We start from the raw sequence: 20,960 nt of genomic DNA, 5'->3' as shown, positions 1-20,960 counted from the left end.
GCCTCCAGGGCAAGGAAGGGGTTTCTTCACCAAGAGGTGCTCTCTGTCTGCCCATAACTTCTCAACAAGAATCTTTTAGAAAATACCAACTGGGTGTGGCATGAAATAAGTTGATTTAATGTATATCGAGAGCATTTTGTGCCCCTCTTTCCCGGAAGACTAATAGACTCTTGAGAGTTCAACTTAGACCTAGGAGAACTTGATGAGACAGCAAACACAGTTTCTCCACCATTTGTGGGGCAAGTTCAAAATAGCAAAACGGCCTCTCCAAAAGGTTTTGTTAGTTGACATGCCGAGCTGTAAGTAAAGAAATCAGACCCAGCGACCTGTATGGCGTCAGGAGTCTGGGAACAGAATTCCTCCTCGTGCTGGATTTCTGTTTCACAGCTGTTTAGTAAAAAGGGAACAGTTTAATCAATTTGGGAGCAGGTCTTATCAATATGCTGCAAATGGAGATTCATCAATATTTTTTTAAATGTAGTCATCTTGGAATAGTAAATAAAACACATCTGTTCTGATTTATGCAGCTAGACCTTTCTGTGCCTCAGTTTCTCACCTTCCAACTAGAGATACTAATTTTTGACATTCATATTAAGAGAATATTGAAGGAATCAAGGAGAGAGTGTCTAATAGAGCACTTTGCTATCCCTGGGAAAAGGGTCTTAGATCACCTCATAGTGTGTTGAAAATGACAACTCTAGAAGTAGTCATTCATCCTTAACATCCATTAAAAATCTTCTGAGGTCCTTATAACTTAGAGACTTGAGTTCAGGTTACAGAAATCTTAAAAACTAGTACTCTTTCATCAATGAAAAATTTTTTTGGAAAATAAAAATCCCCTTAACACAGGATTTGTTACATAAATTATGGCCATCCATATAATACAATATGCTACAACCATTAAAAAGAATGAGGTGGATATGAATATGTATATAATCCAGATATAAAACAGTATTGTGAAAATGTCTGCAAACATTCATACTAATCTAAGTAGAGATTATATATGAGTGGGACTATTAGGGGGCTCTTTCCCCTTTTTCGTGTTTCTTTTGTATTTTTATACGCTTAAAATGTATTTCTTTTAAATTTAGAAAAGCAGTAAAGCTATTTCCATTTTTAAAAAACAAAAGAAAGTCCCTCTTAATTCTTCCTTCCTGCTCTTGATTGCTTTTGCTCCTGGAAGAGTTATTCATTTCCAAGCATTCGCAAGCTCTTTGCCTTCCAAGTGACAGTCCTCGGGGTCTAGCATTTCTTTCTCCAAATGTCTCCCCAGTTTGTCCTCTCAGGCTCTCGTCCACTTCCCAGATCCCTCTCTCTCTCTTCATTCTTTACTTTTCCTGCTCTGGCTCCACGCTTTGTCAAGAGGACGCAGCCACACGAGCCAACTGCTTGTACCTTGGGCCGAGAGAGGTATTCCTTCCTTCGCTTGAATTTTGAATCTCATAGTTGTTGCCACACATCAAGGGTTTTGAAGACGACTACAAATCCGAAGTCAGACCAAGTTCAAAGCCAGGTTGGAAATGTTCCTTTGGCTCCTGCATCGGTAAATTCTGCCCACGTTGGCTCCATCCTGACGCCCTTCTGCTTCCCTTACAGCTTTCTGGGAGCCTCTTTCCAAAGCTCTCCTGGGTCGCGCGGCTCCTGAGGCAGGGCGCCAGGCTGGAAAAGCGTGTCCCACCGAAAACGAAAACGGGGCTTCACTCACAAGGGATCTGGTTTAGGTTCTGAGGGAGTGCATCCCCTCCACGGGAGAGACAACGCTGAGAACCATTCCTGCCCTAAACCTAGGCAATGACATGTTCAAATGGCTGGAATGTAGCCGATCTCTTCAGGAACCAGATTTCTGGCTCTTGTTTGGTTTCTGGTTGGTGTTTTTTTCGGTGTCTATATTATAGTCAGTCTTCAAGACAGGTTCAGGAAGATAACTTGCTGTTTTATTGTTTACCTCTGGTTGTTAATTTAGTGATGGGAGGGAGGGGGGGGAATGGGTCCATTATGGAACAAAAATGCTCAGCTTAACTCGTGTGCAATAGCTCTCATGCCCAGAAAGGATCTGCCTTGAAGGGGACCGCTCTATTGTTAACCCCTCCTGTGCAAATAGAGAGAAGCCAGTCACCAGGGAAGCTTGGGGACCCAGGTGCTGGTTTTATCATTGCCTCTGCTCTGAGGTTTTATTTATTATTTGGCATAGAGTCTTAGATATTTGCTTGGGCATTAAATGGCAATAGAATATAAATATGACCTTCCTAATAATATCTGCATTTCTTTTTATTTCCAGTCAAAATGACATCATGTCACACAACCATTAAAAAAAGGAAATTAAACCCCCAGAAATATGTTTAAACACGGCAGTGAGCCGCTGAGCTATAAAAGCAGGGAAATCTCTGACGCTGGACCGGCACCCAGCACCACCGCCCCCCCGCCTGCCCCCTTGTGCTGGGAACACAGCCCTAACCCGCCTCCCATTGTTTCCAGGAATAAGTGGTCAAGAAGTTAGGGAGAACAGAGCAGGGGTTTCTCCAAACCTCCGACAAGAGACAAATCAGCTTTCATAGCTGAGAATGTATCCGTCTTGACAACGTGATTTTAATTTGCAAATAAATCCCCTTAAAGAGAATATTCTTTATTTGATGTGTTTGTGAAGTGGATTTGAAAAAAAAAAAAGATTCAAGGCATGAAAAGGCCCCAATCCGCACATATATTTTGTTAGGATTTGCTCATTATCAGCTGTGAATGGATTTGGTAATCTTGTCATTAGCGTTAGTGCATAAAACCTATACACAGGATTGTGAATTTTATTTGCCTAGAGCGTGGCATGCTGCGTGAACACGTAGACACTGTGAATAGTAGTTTTGTGGGACCAGGGCTGTTCTGATTTGACCAGGACCTCGGGGAAGCTCGGAGAAGGGCTCTGTGTAGATGGGTTCTGTATAGTTACTGGCTTCCTTTCAGGGAGTCTGAGATTGTGAGACTGGGAAGGAACCCAAAGCCATTTATAAGCAGTCCCAGCACATGGCCAGGTGGAGTGGTTTGATTCCTCTTTCTTTCTTTCTTTTTTTTTTTTTTATCATTTCATTAACTTTTACTTTTTGAAAACAAATGACTTCGATAAAGCTGAAATGCCAGCCCTATGCATATATCCAGTGCTTCCAACGAATATCAGGTCCCAATATCATGTCATAGCTGTGAGTGGGAGGACCATTCTGTAATCTCCACTGAGATATCTGCCCTGAAAACTCGCTCTCCGATGTAGAGACAGTTGATCTTTCTTTCATGCATTGATAGGGAGAGATACTGTAGCCTATGTACACAGCTCCATGAGGTCCTCCTCAGCTTATTCAGTTAATTCCTCTCTTCCTCTAACTTTGAACGGGTCAGTGGAAGACATGGGGGTAGGGGAGGTGGAGGAGGGTCAAGGAGGGAAAATGGTGATGGAAGGAGACTTGGCTTGGGGTGATGAACACACACTACCATGTACAGATGATATGTTGGAAAAAACACACACAAACGAAACCAAACCAAACCAAACAGATGTCTGTGACTCCCCAATAGCCTGATCACTCGTTAAATCCACATGTCCCTGTGAAGTGTGGCCCTAGTGAAGGCTATGCCAGATCCAGAAGCAGAGGTGGGAACCCCGTGTCAGACCCTCAGGGAGGCAGGAGAATGGATTCTGGATGGGGAGGGCAACCTCCTTGAGAGCTGGTGCTGCATCCCAGCTCTGCCATCAAACTTGTTCACCTGTCTTTTTTTTTTTTGTCAGATTAAATACACCTCTCGGAACGTTTACTTCTAAAGGCATATGGTATTGTGACACAAAACAGTCCATTCCTACAAATGCCGTCTGAACACTTGGTAGGCACGAGACATGATGATTGAATCAGTAGAAAATTTATTATCTTGCAGAATTTTTTAAATGCCCACCTTGGTCCCATTTTATTCTGCTCACTTAAAAATGGAGGTCTTTCTTGTTTTGGACTAGGGACTTTTTCTGAACCTCTGAAACCTCCCTTATTCTGTTACTATCCCTTCCTGGTTTAGGGTGAGCCCCTCTCAAATGCTATCCAGGGAGTGTGGCCTCCGTGTTGTGAAGCAGGACCGCGTACACTGCCCTGAGCATTGCATTCCTTTTGCAATTTACAGCTTCATCCATGTGTTGTTCTTTTTTTTAACCTAAAATGCTCATGCTTCTTTATTTGAGGTTAATTATGCCAGATTAAGTTTTTTTTCTTTCTCTACTGGATTCTCAGATTTGCCCCAAGTTTTAGGGGAAAAAAATTGACTAGCCCCCTTTCTGCTGGTGTCCCCTGAGCCCTGTGCTTGAATACAATGAGGTCACTTTGTTGAAGGATTAACTTTATATTACATTCTTGCAGGGTAGATGTATGTCCCTAAGGTACAACTACCCCCACGGATGAAATAAATATACCATTCTTTATGATTCCTCCCCGTTACCTTCTCTGTTGATTTTCAGAGAGTTTATGAATAGTCACATATTTATACAACTGGCCAAAAGTATACTACTTATTTTTCTTATGGTCTGTAATAACCTATGCAAGGTTATTAAAGGGTCTACAGACCCCTTTTAAGGCATAGTTTCTTATGTCATTACTTTATACAAGCAGGTCAAATTCCATCTCGGCAATAATCTCTTGCTCTTAACCTTTTTCTTTGATTATAAAAGTAATATATGTTCATTGTGGAAAATGTAGAGAATGCAGAGCAGAAAGAGAAGAGAAGCATTTTAAGACCCTCTTTTGGGCGGTTTATACACAGACCACAGACGCATTTTCTTCATTCTCTGTATGTTTGTTTTTTAAAAAAGGAACCATTTAGACATATGCTCCTATAAGCTGCCTTTTAGCCTAGCCATATATTATGCTTGTAAATATTTCCCCCACTTATGGCATTGCTTTTGAGAACTGCATCATATTCCAGAGACATTGAATCTGTTTTTCTGGTGTTTTCTTTGTGTATGTGTTTGTTTTGTTTTAAAAATCTTTATCAGATGTTTGCTCTCACTCAGTAATTGGTTTAAATTTTTCTCTAGTCAGTGCAATCAGAGAAATCATCAGACACCTTTGCATTTAAGACAAGCTTTGTCTTGCGTATCTGTAGTGTTATCTTTGTGCTCAGCACCGGGACAATTGCACTGTAATGTTCAATTCCTAAATTGAGGGCGGATTAACATATTTAAAGATATGAGCACAGAGCAAGTCATAAAGGCATGAGAAATAAAAGCCTTTGTCTTACCGGCTGAAACATCTCCTCCAACATAGTATACTTCCATAGAATAGATGCTTACTTTTCTTTGAATAATGAGTTTAATATATCTAATTCAATTACTCTTTGTGTCAGCCGAATGACTTCTCCTCAGCTCTTTAGCTATTCATTCTGATATTTGAATCGGTTCTTTTAATTGCAGATATTAAGTGTCCGTCTTTCTGCTGTGTGTTGGCCATATGGCCAGAGAAACACAGCCGGACTCCCCTCCCACACGTCAGGCAGTCATTCAATTAGTAACCACAGTTCCTTGCCACAGTAGGAATTAATTCATTTTTCAGACAACTGAAGGGGTGGGTCAACACTTCTAATTTTATTGTTGGTTTGGTCTGAAAAATAAAACCAAAAATTGGAATGTTCAGGATGCTAAATTATGTCTTCAGATATTAAAATGATGCATTTAATTGTCTAAAGCTCTTTTTATGGTCAAACTTCTTTGCTGGTAATTAGCATGATGGGTGGGGGAGGGATGTGATATATAACTTAAACCTAGGTGCTCATTCCTGTCGCCCTCATGCATTTCTTGATTAAATCTCATGTATTTTACGAGTAACAGCTTCCCTGCATAAAGAGCCCTATGGCTTTTTCTCTACAAGTCTAATTTGAAAAAAAAAGAAGAAGAAGAACAAATTCTTCTCAAGGGTTTAGAAAGTAATCATAAAAATGAGAGGAATAATAAATATTGTGCCTTAACTCATATGCTAGCATAGAGAGAGAGAGACGTGGTACACCTGGGTGTAATTTCAGTTAATTTCCACAAGAGACAGGTTGAAAGTTTACTGTTTGGAAGGGGAGGGAGGCATAGCTAAATCTCATATTTGCAAAAATGATTACATTATCTGAAATGAAAATGCTATTCTATTAACAAACTTCAATAAGCATTGCATTTGGGAAAAAATCTTTTAAATAAAAAGTTACCTGAGTTCACTTTAACTTAAAATATATAAGTGAGGAAAAAGTACTTACTCTGATTTATGTGTCTTTTGGAGGTGTAATTATTGGCTTTTTACTCACCTATGGAAAACAATGTACTTTTGTAAATGGATTTCTGGCCACTTTATGCAGCCTTTTTTTTCTCCCTTATTTTTTTTTTTTTTTTTTGTTACATAAAAAGTAAGCACTGTCAATCAAGGAATTTTAAGGTTTATTTCCTCTTTAGAAATGATTGATAGCCTTTTAGATTTACCAGTTGACAAGTTAAAGGGTTCTATTGGTATAATTATGTACTAAATTCACAGTCTTTCAATTTAAATGTCCTTTTAAAACCACAAGATTATCATACCTGTATTTTGAAAAGTGGGCCAGTCAGTTTGGGTTGGTATACAAATTGCTTCCATTAGCCTTGGGACCTATTTGAATTTAATACAGTTTTTTAAAGTTAGTAGTAGTATGAATCTTACTTTTAAAATTTAGGTTAATGGAAATTCATTTTAAGTAAAGCATGTGGCAACTTGTTTTTTAATGTATAGCTAAACCGCAGAAGTGCAAAGACTGTCTTTTTATTCAGTATGGGAGAAACTATGTGGTTGAATACTTGGGTTACACAAAAAAGGAGAAGAAGGAAAGGACCTCCCCACCCGCCCCTTACTTAGAAGATCTGAGGGCTACGGATAGAGAGAGGATGGAGCTGCCATCTCTCCCTTGTCCCGAGAAGAAGGCTGAAGATATTTCACATCCTGGGGAGGAAATTTCAGAGTTCACTTTGTATTGTGTTTAATTTCAGGGTGCTTTGAAGAGGGTGTAGTCAATATGAGCACAGCAAGGCCCATTGTCTCCAGATAGTGTTACAGTTTTGCTCTTCAGTCTATTAAACCATCATGGAGATCTGGCTGCTCTAAGCCAGTGCTCGCAGAGGCTGGCTTTTTCCTGAGATAATATTGATGTTGGTGACTAGTCTGGCATTGTAGATGGGAGGGTGTAGTATCAAGGTCATTGCAATGCCTTGCTCTTTGCCCCTCCCTGCACTCTTGCAGGCTTCATTGCCACAGAAGGCACTGAGACGCTGTGTCAGCTGAGGTCCACTAGAGATTTTGCAATGAAGCAAGTACTTTGAACTCTCCTGCTTTATAGAATCTGTAGACATCCTAGGACAGGCCCTTGAGCATTTTGACCTCAGCTTCTGACTAAAATGAACCCTAAAACTTCATTCAATACCATTTGGCTTTCTATTTTCAATAATGTAAGGAATATAAAATTTGGCCGGAAGAACAGAGTTCTTCCCTATGCTACGAAGGGGTCTTTTGAGGGAGTCCCGCCCTACCATGGTCAGTAGCAGAAGTAGATGGTGGTAATGTTCAGTAGAGGAAACATTCATCTAGTCGTTTCATAATCTAATTCAAAGGTTATCAATGAAGCTTTGGACTTCCTGGTTATTTCTGGTTATTTTCACATCATCAGTGTTGCAAATCATGTTCTTGTTGCTGAAATGGTTCTAATTGTGTGACTTCTTCATTGTAGCGCTCAACGAACCCACCATCGATTATGGTTTCCAGAGGTTACAGAAGGTCATTCCCCGGCACCCTGGAGACCCTGAGCGTTTGCCAAAGGTCAGTACTCTCCTCTTTGAGTTATGGGCTCTGGAAACTTGGACTTGGGTGATTGGCAGGAGACTTTGCCATTGATAAAAATCAGTTCGTAGATAAGCAACTCAGTATTTTTTTTGGCTTTGTGTGTTCGGTGCTATAGGTAAATAAGCACTTATGTGCCCGTAATACAGTACTTCCTTTTACATATGCTATGTCATTTCTTCCTCTCAAAACCCTCTGAGATTGGTCCTGCTACCATCTCCATTTTGGGTAAGAAAATGATCAAGCTAAGAGAGGTTAAACCATTTGCCCAAGGTCACAAAGTATGTAAATTGCTAAACTGAGAGTCAAATCAATACTATCTGGGTCCAAAGTTCAAGTTGTTGTTAATCACTGCGTCACTCCAGCTCTCAAGAGGAAAAAGAACACTACCTGCATGGTAGTGCAGTTTCCTACCTGCATGGAAATTCGTACTCATCCCTGTTGAGGGGAGAACAAAGGAAAACATGTTGGTAGATCTTGCAATTAGACAAATAAGACAGGACCTCTTTCCACTAGAGGCATTCCATCTAACTGGGAGATAAGGTGAGAAATTAAACAAGAATTCAAGGCAGAGTAACACATGGCATACAGCAATACGTCATTAATCCCCAATGATGAAAAAAGAAAATTCACATTTACTGACTCCTGTTCTGAACCTGTTGTCTGTGTTGGGAATATCCCCATCTCTGTACCCAAGGAACTTGGAACCTGTGTGGGTAGATCACTCTACCCAACACCATACGTGACAGGAAGAACGGGTACGCTTAACAAAAGTGCAGCCAAAGTTCTCTGAGGACTCAGAGGAGAGAACAGTTAAATGCTAAGGAAGTTTGAAGGACAGAATGAATTGAGCTACCATTCACTGTTTACTGACAGCAAAATGGAATTTCATTCGCGGCACCAGTGAAAACTATTATAAATTAAATGAGCAGATGAGAGGTCTTCTCTTTGCTACATTACGTCTACAGATAGGTCTGTTTCTCCTCATATAGCACTTAGAAAAATGAAGTTGGCATCCTTCCTAGCTCAGTTAGCCTCTTTGGGAGAGCGGTTCATCATCAAATTCTACCTGTGCACCTGCTGCCTGGGGAGGCAGAGCCACCTGTCTGAACAGGCCTGGTCCAGGAGAAAGCGGCCCAGGAACGGAGGTGCAACGCGAGGGGCCGGGAGGGTGGAGAAGGGGGCGCTGCTTCCCAGAGAGAGGAGGAACTGAGACAGGCAAATGCGTCTGTCCTCCACCTAGACCGCAGAGAAAGAACCACACAACCTCAGCCTCAACCCTCGGCTTCCCAGAGCAGCCTTCTTCCACCCAGTGCTATTGGTAAAAGCTTCTTGAGAGCATTTCACCTGAGGAAGACGTCCTAGGATGTGTCAGTCTGTCCCTATCCTTGTCTTTGAAAGGGACCGCCCTCTTACACACATCATTCCCTTTCACCTTGACTCATTCTTGGGGAGCAGTTAAATAATCGAATGATAGCAGTGGGTGACAGTCCACTTCCATAGCATAGATGTGCAGTGGGAAGATTTACCTTCAGGTTCCTCTGTCTAGCAAGAACCTAACTCCTGTGCATTTCCTGAGGGGCAATAATTGGAAATTTTATTGGTAGTTTTATAGCACGATGATATAAATAATGTTTATCTACCCAAAGGTCAGTGCTTTAGGTGTCTCTGCAGTAGAAAGAAGGCATGGGTGCAATACCAGATTCTTCCCATTTGGGGATCGTCTTCACTTTACTTTTGACATTGGATGGCAGAGTCTTTGGAAGGGACTGGAAGGGCAGATGGGGGTGCGGGGGTGGGGTGGAACTGTAAGTAAGGGCAATGACTATGCAATCTGGGTCAAAATTCTTTTATTTAAAAAAATTAAAACAAATTTCTTTAACTCTCTGAGCCTCAATTCACTTCTTGGTCAAATAGAGATGATAATATTTCCTATTTTTGGGGGTTGCCACTTTAATCACTTGCTTTGCACTCGACAAATGGTAGCTGTGCTTATTTGCCAGTGAGTTAGAGTGGGACCCTTGCTTCTCAAAGCTCTTCCCTCCAATCTCGGCAGAGCGAGAAATCCCAGTCCTGGTGAGCAGCTGGGTCTGTGATGTATCTTCTGTGCCTCAGTTTCTTCATCTATAAAATAGGGATATAATGGTGCCGACTTCATAGGGCTCACATAAGGATTAAAAGAGGTAATCCTGTGGGTGCCCTTGGCACCATATCTGGCCGGCTATCGCACTCTCTAAGTATTTATTGAAAAATAGAGAAAACCAATTTGGTTTCATCTGGATGAGGCAGTCCTTTTCTTATCTAGAAAGAAAGAAGGCAAGTAGGAATACAGGATTGAGTTTTGTGTGCTTACTTTTAAAAACATTTTTTTTTCCGGCCGAATATCACGTTCAGAAATGTTGAACAAATAGCCCAGGCACATGTCCCTTCGTCCCCCGTGGCCTGATGGTGAAACTCCCAGCCCCTTTTCCTGGGATTGGGACGAGTAATCAAGGACACAATGGGCTTGTGTGTTAAGGAAGCACTCTGCAGCTTGCATCTACCACTTGCCCGTGCGAGAACTCTGGCCGGAGCCCACCCCAGGAAGCTCTCTGTGTGACTCAGAGCGGAGTGGCTGTCCTCTTGGCTCTGAGCCTGAAGGTGGAGTGAGAGTTCAAGAGCAGGGTCAGGAAGTGGCGGATGGAGCCAGCACGAGGTATTCCTGTGCGCTGGGGAGGCTTATCCTCTTGCTGTCCATTGTTCGGGGGATCAAAACGGGCTCCGCCTTTCTTAGAGTCATGGTCAGTGTTTGTCAAACCGGAGTGTTTCAGTGAGCCGCGGACCACACACCTCACCAAACAAACGGCACTTTATTAAACCCATGTGTTTGTGAATAGACAAAGCTAGATTCATACAACCACCCACATATTCTGTCAAATGAAACTGCTCCCAAGACCAAGCAGACAGCGTTCCATAATAATATGCCTTTGTATGGTGGCGTGTGCTTTTTCAAAGAACTTATACATGCTTTGTTTTATGGGAGCCCCTCTCGTGAGAGAAGTCAGCGACACAGACATCCCTCCCATTTCCCAAACGAGAGCGCAGGGGCCAGCCGATCCTTCTCTGTAGATTATTTTGTCTCTGAAAGTCTCCGTTGGTGATAGTTGCTGGACACACATTTTTAAAATACTACGATTATGCTAGCCCCAGATGTTTTCTGGTTTCCTTTTCCATGTGCACGTGGGGAAGGGCAGGCGAAGGTTTTTTTAAATCGCAGCGTTCTGTTCTGTTTCACACAGACTCGCCTTCCTCCCAGATCCTGGCAGGAGGGAGAGAGCATGTAACCAAGTTTGGGGTGAAGGTTGACTTTTCTTACAAGGTCGAGGTGAGGGGGAAGGGGACTGTGGTCAGAAGCTCTGAGGTGCCGAAAGGCATGATGCAACACAGAAACATTGAGCAAGGAGCTCTCTCTGTTCTGAAGGCCAGAGGTGTCTCTGTCCCCTTTCAAATTGCTGGTTGTCTTCTGAGTGGTCCTCAAGCATTAGTGCAAAGGCAGTGAGTGACTGTAGACTCAAGTTCCTAGGGGATCCCAGGGAGTAGGTAACATTTAATTGATGCCTACTGTGTGTAAAGCATGGCTTTGTCAAGGTTGTTGATGGGCAGAGATGTCAAGAGAGACGGCTGTCAGGCCAGAGAGATGTGAGTTTTGAAAGCCAGATCCACTTGACTCAACCTTCCAGGGCTAGGTTCTCTCTTTCCCTAAATCAGCTGCTGGCAGTGTTGCTGTTGGGCGTTAATGAGATAATTCATGCAGAGAGATCTCTCTGGCATTTAACAAGACTTCAGAAAATGGAGGCTACACATGTCTGCGAGGTGGGTGCTCCCCATTTCATAGGAACCAGAGCCCCCAGGGTGGCAGTGAATCCTACAATGTCTCAACCAGCAGCTAGAGAACAGGTTCGAGCCCAGGTCTTCAGGCTCATTATTGCCACTGCATAGAGTTCCTGCTTCCCCCACAGATCTGGAAACTGATGTAATTCGGCCTTAAGGCAATTCGCTTCCCTCTCCTGTCCCTCACCTACACCTCGCCCCCATGCTAGTCCAGCTCCCACCAGCTTTCTCCCACTTCCCCACCCAGAGGGGTTGGCCTGGGGACCTCCAGGGGGCCAACATGTTTTTTCTCCAAGAGCCAGTCCCTCTTTTGGAGAAAATGAAGCAGTTTGAGAAAAGTAACAAAGGCGGCATTTGTGTATTTTGCTTTATGGAGCTGAAAATATCTGGTAAATTGATCCAGTGGGAGTAATAAATACACATTACTTTATCTTGTTCTTCATGTGCTATACCCCTGAGCCCTGATAGAACAACACCACTTAATAGACTTAAAAAAGAGTAATTACACTCACTGGTTGTGTGATTTTTCAGCCCTCCCAGCCCTGCCTGACCTTCTAATTTAGCTCACCGTGTCTAACTAACGCATTTATATTCATCTTTTATGAAGCATGTATGTTCAGGATTGACTGCAGAGCCTTTTCAAGCTGTCCGCCCAGGTCTCCAATCTGGTTAGCAGTGAGGAGGAGGAGCTATCTGTCTCTATACATGCGCTTGTATAGGTAACGTGTGTACCCGGCTACTCACAGCATTTTTTATCCTTATGAAACATAATAAAAAGTATTTATTACATTTTTACTTTAAAGCTTTTATACATTCTAGCATTATTTACAGCTAAACATGCAGGCAAAAGATGTGAGTGTTTTAAAAATGATTACTGTTAATGTTTCCGCTTGTCAGAAGTGCTTAAATTCTCTTGCACTTTGTCTCAAAACTTGGTACTGTTGCCTTTTAAGAACAACACGTTTCAAAGATCTTGCAAGTCAGATTTGCAAACACTGCTGACAGTTCGTGATGAATGATATTGCAAAATCTGCAAGATGTTTGTCATTTCGCACAGCCGAAATATTAAGGAACAGATTAAGAAATGCGAAACGCCCCATGGAAAACAACCATCCCAAACAAAACCCCAAACAAACCTCAGCCAAACCTGGAGCCCAGAGAGCGCACACACCAGAGTGGGTCCCTCAGCCAGGCTTTCTCTCCTAACTTCCCACTCAGCCGGGGGAGCCCGATTGTTCTCAGTGCAGTTTCTCTCACCATATGGTCTCCTCATTACCATACACTAAGGGTCCATATGGGAAACTTGTGAAATGAACTGTATTCATTTTAACTGCCAGATGAGCAGCCTTTTGCTTTGCAAGCTTAGCTTAAGTCATCTGCTGTCTTGGTGTTGTTATGGCAACACGGCACCAATAAAAAATTCTAATCTACTGTAAGTGATCACAGTATTTTAAGTGCTTGCCTATAACTGCCCTCAAAGGGGAGGACGGAGGAGGAGTCATCTTTGTCCAAGGAGTACAGGGCTGTTCTTCATTCCAGCAGGTGTCAGTAAGGAAGCAGGGGAGGTGCAGCGGACAGCCCTGCAGTGGGTGGGGATTGTAAGGGAGGTGGGTGGCAGAGGGATGGACGGCAGTGAGGAGGGACTGTAGACCCGTTGCGTGGGTCTAAAAAGGACTGATTGTCAGAACCCTAGTTCTTCTGGCAGACACGATGCCTGGCTGGTGTGGTGCAGCCTGAAGAGAACCCAAGGCCTGAACAGCATGGGCCTCAAATCCTCCTGGAAACTTCTTTCATTGGCCCTGGACAAAAACCTCAGCCCCCGAGACCCTGCTCTTCCTGTACGTGGGAATCAGTCATTTCCAACACCGTGCTAATTAAGAGTACCCTAAAGTAATGGAGGCAGGCAGCAGCATCCTTCCATATAAATCATTCTCGCCTCCACAGCCCCTCGATAGGTTGCATCCTTGTCGCTCTGTCTGTATTGAAAGTGAATGTTTATAGTCTCAGTTCATCGGCTCACATTAGCCTCATGCTGAATATTTAAACACAGAACAATTTGAACACACCATGAAGGAAGACAGTGACTGCACTTTCATTTGGAACAGCAAGGGCTCATCTAATAATAATTTAGTAAATCAGCCATTTAGTGGCTCGGTGGTGCACTGCGTCGAGCCAAATATTATGCAGTTCGACTGTACACTTGCAGAATTGAAATTTAGACTCTAGTTGCAGACACTGTTTTTGCTCAATGGAGAGAGGAGACCCAAAACCGCCCTCCCTAAAGAGCGTTTGTGTTTGGTGATTTATCATAAATACAGAGCTGGGGCAAAAGGAACCGGGAGCCCGCTGTATACATTGTATTGTAATTATGCTGTTATTGTTCTAGTCTTTATGCAAAGACTATCAGTGATTCAGAAGCCACAGTTGCATCAGTGAAAATACAAATACGAACTCTTTGCATAACCTCATCGCCTGTTAGCAGAAAAGAGGGTGACTAAGGGTTTCAGAAAAGGATAAAGAAAATCCCTACATCTTTATCGTCCACACCATGACACTCTCTCATCTTATTAACTCAGTTATTTTTTAATTTGAAGAAACTCTATTAATATTATATCCAGGGACTAAAGTGACTCAAACAAAAAATACAGACGCAAAAGCAAATCATAGGTTACAATACTTCTTAGACAAAACATTTTTTATTTCTTTATTTTTCCATTACAGTTGATATTCGATATTATTTTATATTAGTTTCAGGTGTACAGCATAGTGGTCAGACAGTCATATACTCTACAAAGTGATCCCCACCCTTGATAATTCAAGCACCTACCTGGCCCCATTCATAGTTATTTCAATATTATTGACTATATTCCCAATGCTGTACATTATTACATCCCCCTTATGACAATTTTGTAACTACTAATCTGTACTTTTCTGAACTGTCTCCCCCCACCCCCCGGCAACCCTATCAGTTTGTTCTCTGCATCTATGAGTCTGTTTCTGTTTTGCTTAATTTGTTCTTTAGATTCCACATAGAAGTGAAGTCATATGTCTTTCTCGGTCTGACTTATTTCACTTAGCATAATACTCTCTAAGTCCGCCCATGTTGTTGGAAATGGTAAGGTTTCATTCTTTTTTATGGTCGAGTAGTATTCCATTGTATATATGTACAACATTCTTTTTTTTTTTTTTTTTTTTTTACCTACATACTAGAGGTCCCTTGGCCTGACCTGCACCCTCTTGCAATTCAAGACCCCTCAGGGGATGTCAGAGAGCCGGTTTCAGCCTGATCCCCACAAGCCAGGCCAATGGACCCCACCAGTGCACGAATCCATGCACCGGGCCTCTAATATGCATATAAGTCTTTGGTTAATCTCTTCCTGCCCTCTCCCCTTCCCTCTGAGATTCATCAGTCTGTTCCATGTTTCCATGCCTGTGCTTTCCACTCCTGTGTTGAGCGTCTGCCCCTTGGTTGTCAGTGTGCATCATAGCTACTGACTGGTTGGCTGGTTGCTTAGGTTTTTATATATATAGATCTATAGGTGGGGACTTGCATTGCCTCCATATGTTGGGTATCCTATATAATAAAACCCAAATATGCAAACCAACCGACCAGCAGAACAATTGGTTGTTATGATGAGCACTGATCACCAAGAGGCAGACGCTCAATGCAGAAGCTGCCCCTGGTCGAGGCTGGTGAGTGGGTGGCGCCAGGCCACCAGCCAAGGTGGGTGCCAGTGCCCCCCCCAATCACCCTGCCCGCCGATCGCCTGGCAGATTGGCCCTGATCGCTGGCCAGGCCTAGGGACCCTACCTGTACATGAATTTCGTGCATCAGGCCTCTAGTAGTACATAATGCTATGATGAATGTATGGATGCATATATTCTTTAGAATCAATGTTTTGGGTTTCTGTGGTATACACCCAGAGGTAGAATTGCTGGGTGATAAGGCAGTTCCATTTTTAATTTTCTGAGGAAACTTCATACTGCTTTTCACACAATGGCTGCACCAGTCTGCATTCCCACTAACAGTGCAAATCCTCTTCAGTACTTGTTTGTTGATTTATTGACAACAGCCTTTCTGATAAATGTGAAGTGATACCTCATTATAGTTTTAATTTGCATTTCTCTGATAATTAGGGACACTCAGCATCTTTTCATATGTCTTTTGGCCATTGGTATGTCTTCTTGGGAGAAGTGTCTATTGAGGTCTTCTGCCCATTTTTAGTTGGACTGTTTGTTTTTTGGTATTGAGTTGTATGAGTTCTTTATAGATTTTGGATATTAACCCCTTATAGGATGTGTCATTGGTGAGTCTCTTCTTGCATTCAGTGGGTTGTCTTTTCATTTTGTTGATGGTTTCCTTTGCTGGGCAAAAATGTTTTAGTTTGATGTAGTTCCATGTGTTTATTTTTTCTTTTGTTTGCCTTCCCTGAGGAGATATATCAGAAAAGCATATTGCTAAGAGAAATGTCTGAGATTTTACTACCTATGTTTTCTTCTAGGATTTTTATGGTTTTGAGTCTTACATTTAACTCTTTAGTCTGTTTTGAGTTTATTCTTGTATATGGCGTAAGAAGGTGGTCTAGTTTCATTTTTTTGCATGTATCGGTCCAATTTTCTCAACACCATTTATTGAATAGACTGTCAGACAAAGCACGCTTGAGTATGATTTCAAAAAAAATTTGTCTCTGCATTCTCTTGTCAAAAACACAAACTATGGAACAGTATATTTTCTGCATCTCTCCTCTCTATCTGCCAGAAAACGTGTGGGCAGATTCCATTTACCCACTGTGATAATATACATAGTTTAGGGACTTAGTATCCCCAACTGATTCTTTTCATCAACTGAGTGTAACCTGGATCACTATACCCCTGGAATTATACAGGGTGTCCCCAAAATGTATGCACATTTTAACAGCTGATAGCTCAATTTTGAAAATGAAATGTATTTTAATCAACACTGTCTTTATAATTATTCAGATTTTGGGGGACACCCTATATAGAGGTGTGTGTGTGTGTGTGTGTGTGTGTGTGTGTGTGTGATGAGTATGCACACACACTCGCATGCATATATCATTTTTCTGAAGAGGGAGATTTAGCTTTAGTTAAAAAGCGCAGTACTCCTATGGTATCACGCCCATTTTAAAGATGAGGACACTGGGACACAGAAAGGACAAGTAACCTGCTCAAGCTTACGCAGCTGGTAAATGGAGGTTTTCTATCTTACCAGCCTTCCTCACCGTTAGTCCATTCAGAATCTTTCGCAGTATTTTGCAAATAAGGTTTCAAATAGCACTCAGAGTGGATAACATACGTTGACTCAAAAAAATGCATGAAATTTGTCCAAGTCCCCTGGAAGCTAAGTGGGGGTTATCGGTGTTATTCTCAGTGCATGTGCTGAGCCAGTGCAGGTATTAACTCTGCTCTGCAGACCAGGAAGCGATTACAGGGCAGGGCGTGGGTTTGAGCCAACTCTATTGGACTCCAGAGCCAGCTCCTAAGTCCTGCCTCCTAGAATTAAGAAAAGGGAATTTTAAGGAGAAAACAAAAAGCCATTTTGCAAACCAGTCTTTAAAAAAGTATCCCTCCACTTGGCCAGGGGGAAACAGGGAGGTGGTAACATAGACTATGGTAAGGTTGCCTGAGCAGGTGAAAGTGGCAGCAGGGATGTAAAGTGCATACCTACGCACCTTGGACATCATTCTTTCACTTCTTAGCTACAGAGTGATAGGGACCTGTAACAACAGATTACTCCAATAGCTTAATTCTGGAACCTCTTTCAAGGTCTTTGTTAGCACTGAGATCTCGATGAGGGGAACTAAGTTTAACCTAGTTCATATCACACCCCATGTAAAAGAACATTGAATATAACGGCTCATTAATTCAAGAAGTCACAAGAGGAACAAGGGGCTAACTTACTTCTACCTGCCAACCATCTAGTATCCTCCTCTTAAAGACCGAAGCCGTTAGACACAGAGATACTAGGAGGTCTTCAGACTTGCTCACTGTTTTCAGCCTTGAGTAACACTTCATTTAAGCCTTGGAGTAATAGAGGCTGAGCCCCAGTGGTCTGCAGGCAGTGCACTTCCATTGCAATTATAGTTAAGACCACCTGTAAAGCCCATGAATCATCATTCAGAAACATTTGTCCGGAAGTCCATATAAGAACAGATGGTGTTCGACAATGTCAGAAGCAAACAAACAAACAAACAAACAAACACACATCAGAAGAAAAAAAAAAAACCCACACAAAACAACAACAAAAAACAACCCAAACTATATTTATGCTTCCCTGAGATATCTTTAAAGTACAGCGTAGTTCCAGCATGCACAGATCACTTACTCAAGTTTAAATATACGTAAACACATACACGTACACTTGTGTACACATGCCACACGCACACACATAGACATGCACCTATGTACATGTGACAATACATTTCTTAGTTGACTCAGTGGCCCTTTTACTTTCAAACCAGATATTTCTCCTCTTCCACCCTAAGGAAAGGGAAGCCACCCCCAAAAGACAAAGAGAAACAGAAGTAGTTAATATTTGGCTTTTGTGTTTCTAAGAGCCCAGGCCTTGGCGACTTAAAAGATTTTCAAGGGTAATTTTGAGTCTAGGCAGTTTTTATTTCATGTGCTGACTTTACAACCTACCCTGAGAAAGGCACCTCTGTCCGTAGCCTTCTCTTTAAGCCGAGACTTTTATCCTGATCAGAAAGCCGATTTCCAAGGCCACTCAGCAGGACCTAACCCAGAGCATTGGTCTGAAACCGGTACAACGGATTGGAATCAGAGGAGCCCGCCGGAGGTGGCCAAGTTCAGCTCTCTACCTCCAAGCGGTCAGGTTCACAGGGGTGCAAACACCGTTTTTCACTGTGTTTGTGGCAGGAAGCACCCCAGGCTCCCATTCACCAATTACCATGACACCATTTCGAAGAGAATGCCAGGAGACCAAAAGACGGGGGGAAAGCCATTGTCATAACTCTTCTCAGGAACACCAGGTTTCACAATTTATCCTTAACTGCTGACACTTGAAAAGTCACACATTTTGGTAAAATGAATCAAGCTGTAATGTTTCTTTTATGAGATCCCCTTGCAGGAAAGGGAGGTCCGGCACCTGGCGGAGGCCGCCCTCAGTTATCCATCACGGTAAAGGCAGCTGTCCTAGCCGGCTTCTCAGAGGTCACGCGATCGAACCAACAGCTCTTACAACTATATTATTGCTTACGGAACAGTAATTGAGGCACCAGATAAAAATTCCCTGGTCTAATAGGCAGCGAACAATTTTCACTCAATAAAATTATAAGCCAAATCATTCATTTCATAACACTCTGGCTAATTTATTTGTTGACCTTTTAATATCCATAGCTCTTCAGTGGTATTAACTGCAACTCAGACAAAATCTCTTGTTCATTTCGCTCTCATTGATTTTTTTTTCTTTTCCATTGAGGCAATAACAGCTGCTTTGAAAACAGGCGTTTTCTTTCCACTGTAAAAGTCAGTCATGTAAGTTAGCATGTCTTACATTGACAGAGCTGCATTAGCTTACAACCTACTTTAATTTCATGTGGTTCCGAACTCTTCAGTACCACATCTAACAAAGGCACCGCCTCCAGCCAGATGATCCATAATAAACTGTTTGAGAAGTAAGAGGGCCCTCATCCACCCTGAATATAAAATCAACTTGAAGGTGAAAGGAGGTTGAGAAGTGACCACTGCATTTACTTTAGACTAGACCAGCATTCTTTCCATGCCTCTTGTATCAATAGCCATAGACCCCTCTGAACATTTAATTCCTTTGTTCTGGAAATTTCTGCAGATTTTGATTAAGGTTTGGATTTTATTTTTCTTTCAATACGATGGGCAACGAGTGTGCTTGGGAATATTCTGTAAGTTTCAGCTAACGTTTCTTATATAATAAAATACGCTGAAGTCTTTACAATGCAGGACAGTAAAATATAATTGTTACACATTTGGCATTTTATGCCTCTCTAGGAATAACCACTTGCTACCTACGCCTCATCTATGCTCCTCCTTTCCATTTCAATTTACTCTAAAGTGGTCCTTAGCTGTAATGAGAATGCCCCTTTCAACAGAAACATGTTTAATTATATCCACGCTAAGTGTAAGTGACTCTTCTCAGTCACAGGGCTTCTGAGCAAAGAGTTTAAAGCGTGACAGTAAAGGTTTCTAATGATCTCTGCGGTAAGCTCCATTTCCAGTTCATATTACCAGAAAAATGAAAAATTTGAGGAATGTCTCAGAGGATCAGAAACTAAACAGTGCTCAAGTATTATTTTGGTTTGTTTCACTCTGTCCCTCACTGCCCTCATTAGATGATTTTTAAGAATGCAAAGTCTACCATGGTGGAATTTTCCATTTGGCTGAATCAACACAAAGGAAGTTGGGGACATAAAACCACCCTCCACAGAAATACCTCTCAGTACAACTAGTATTTGTTGCCCTGTGCGTCCAGCGCTGTGGGGAATGGGCAATTCCCATCGATTTTTGGCTTTCGGGATTTCCAATCTGTAGTGTCACCCAGACTTCCAGGAGCAAGCAGGGAAGGAGCTGGAACTTAAGGGCAAGTGAGCTGAATGTACTGCTCACAACTGGACCCTCCAGTCAACTCTGGAGTGAGGAGGCACATGAAATCACTGCTGGTTTCACCGATAGATGCGTATCGCCTTTAAATCAGGAGTGATTTTTGCCACTTCACTTCATTCTTATGCTGCTGGTATCTGTGCCCACCATGTCTGACTCCCCTGCGAAGGCAAAGCAGATTGTTGACAAGTGGGTGTCAGGAAACCGTGCCGTGTCAGGGAGGTATTGTGCTGCTTTCTCTGGAATCACCCACGTCCCCTTGCCTTTGATGCTTGTAGTTTAGCTTCTGTTTTCCTCTACATCCTGCAAAACACCGTTTCCCACTCTAGGGGGCAGAAAGCCAAGCACAGATTGTCCTCCCGGGTTACGGAAGCACCCCTGGACCTTATTTTATGAGGGAGTTCCCAGAGTCTCCAAATCTGATTCTGAAACTTGAAATGCATGTTGTGTTGGTAAATGGGTGTCCATCTGGCTTTGTGAGTTGGCTTCTATGTGCTGTGAATGAGGGGTCATTCAGACCATCTCCCCTGCTTACCTGAGTTTGAATTACTCAGAACAGTGAATTGGGTCTATAAATGGGTCACTATTAGAGAATTAGCCAATATTTCCCTTCTCCCTAGAAGGCTAAGT

General features: G+C 42.4%; 1 protein-coding gene across 4 annotated transcripts in view; it reads left to right on the top strand.

The window, feature by feature from the left end:
- The window catches only part of EBF1 (EBF transcription factor 1), a 391,814-nt gene that overhangs the window by 348,879 nt on the left and 21,975 nt on the right, over positions 1–20,960 (top strand). For all 4 annotated transcript variants that reach the window (XM_059699069.1, XM_059699068.1, XM_059699067.1 and 1 more), the window contains exon 11: positions 7,741–7,829. In XM_059699069.1, the coding sequence (XP_059555052.1) occupies positions 7,741–7,829 (89 nt within the window). The remainder of the gene's footprint in view (positions 1–7,740; positions 7,830–20,960) is intronic.

Source organism: Myotis daubentonii, chromosome 5 (assembly GCF_963259705.1).
Source record: "Myotis daubentonii chromosome 5, mMyoDau2.1, whole genome shotgun sequence".
Classification (NCBI taxonomy): Eukaryota; Metazoa; Chordata; class Mammalia; order Chiroptera; family Vespertilionidae; genus Myotis; species Myotis daubentonii.
Note: the sequence above shows the minus strand (reverse complement) of the source record. Positions and strands in the feature narration are given on the sequence as shown.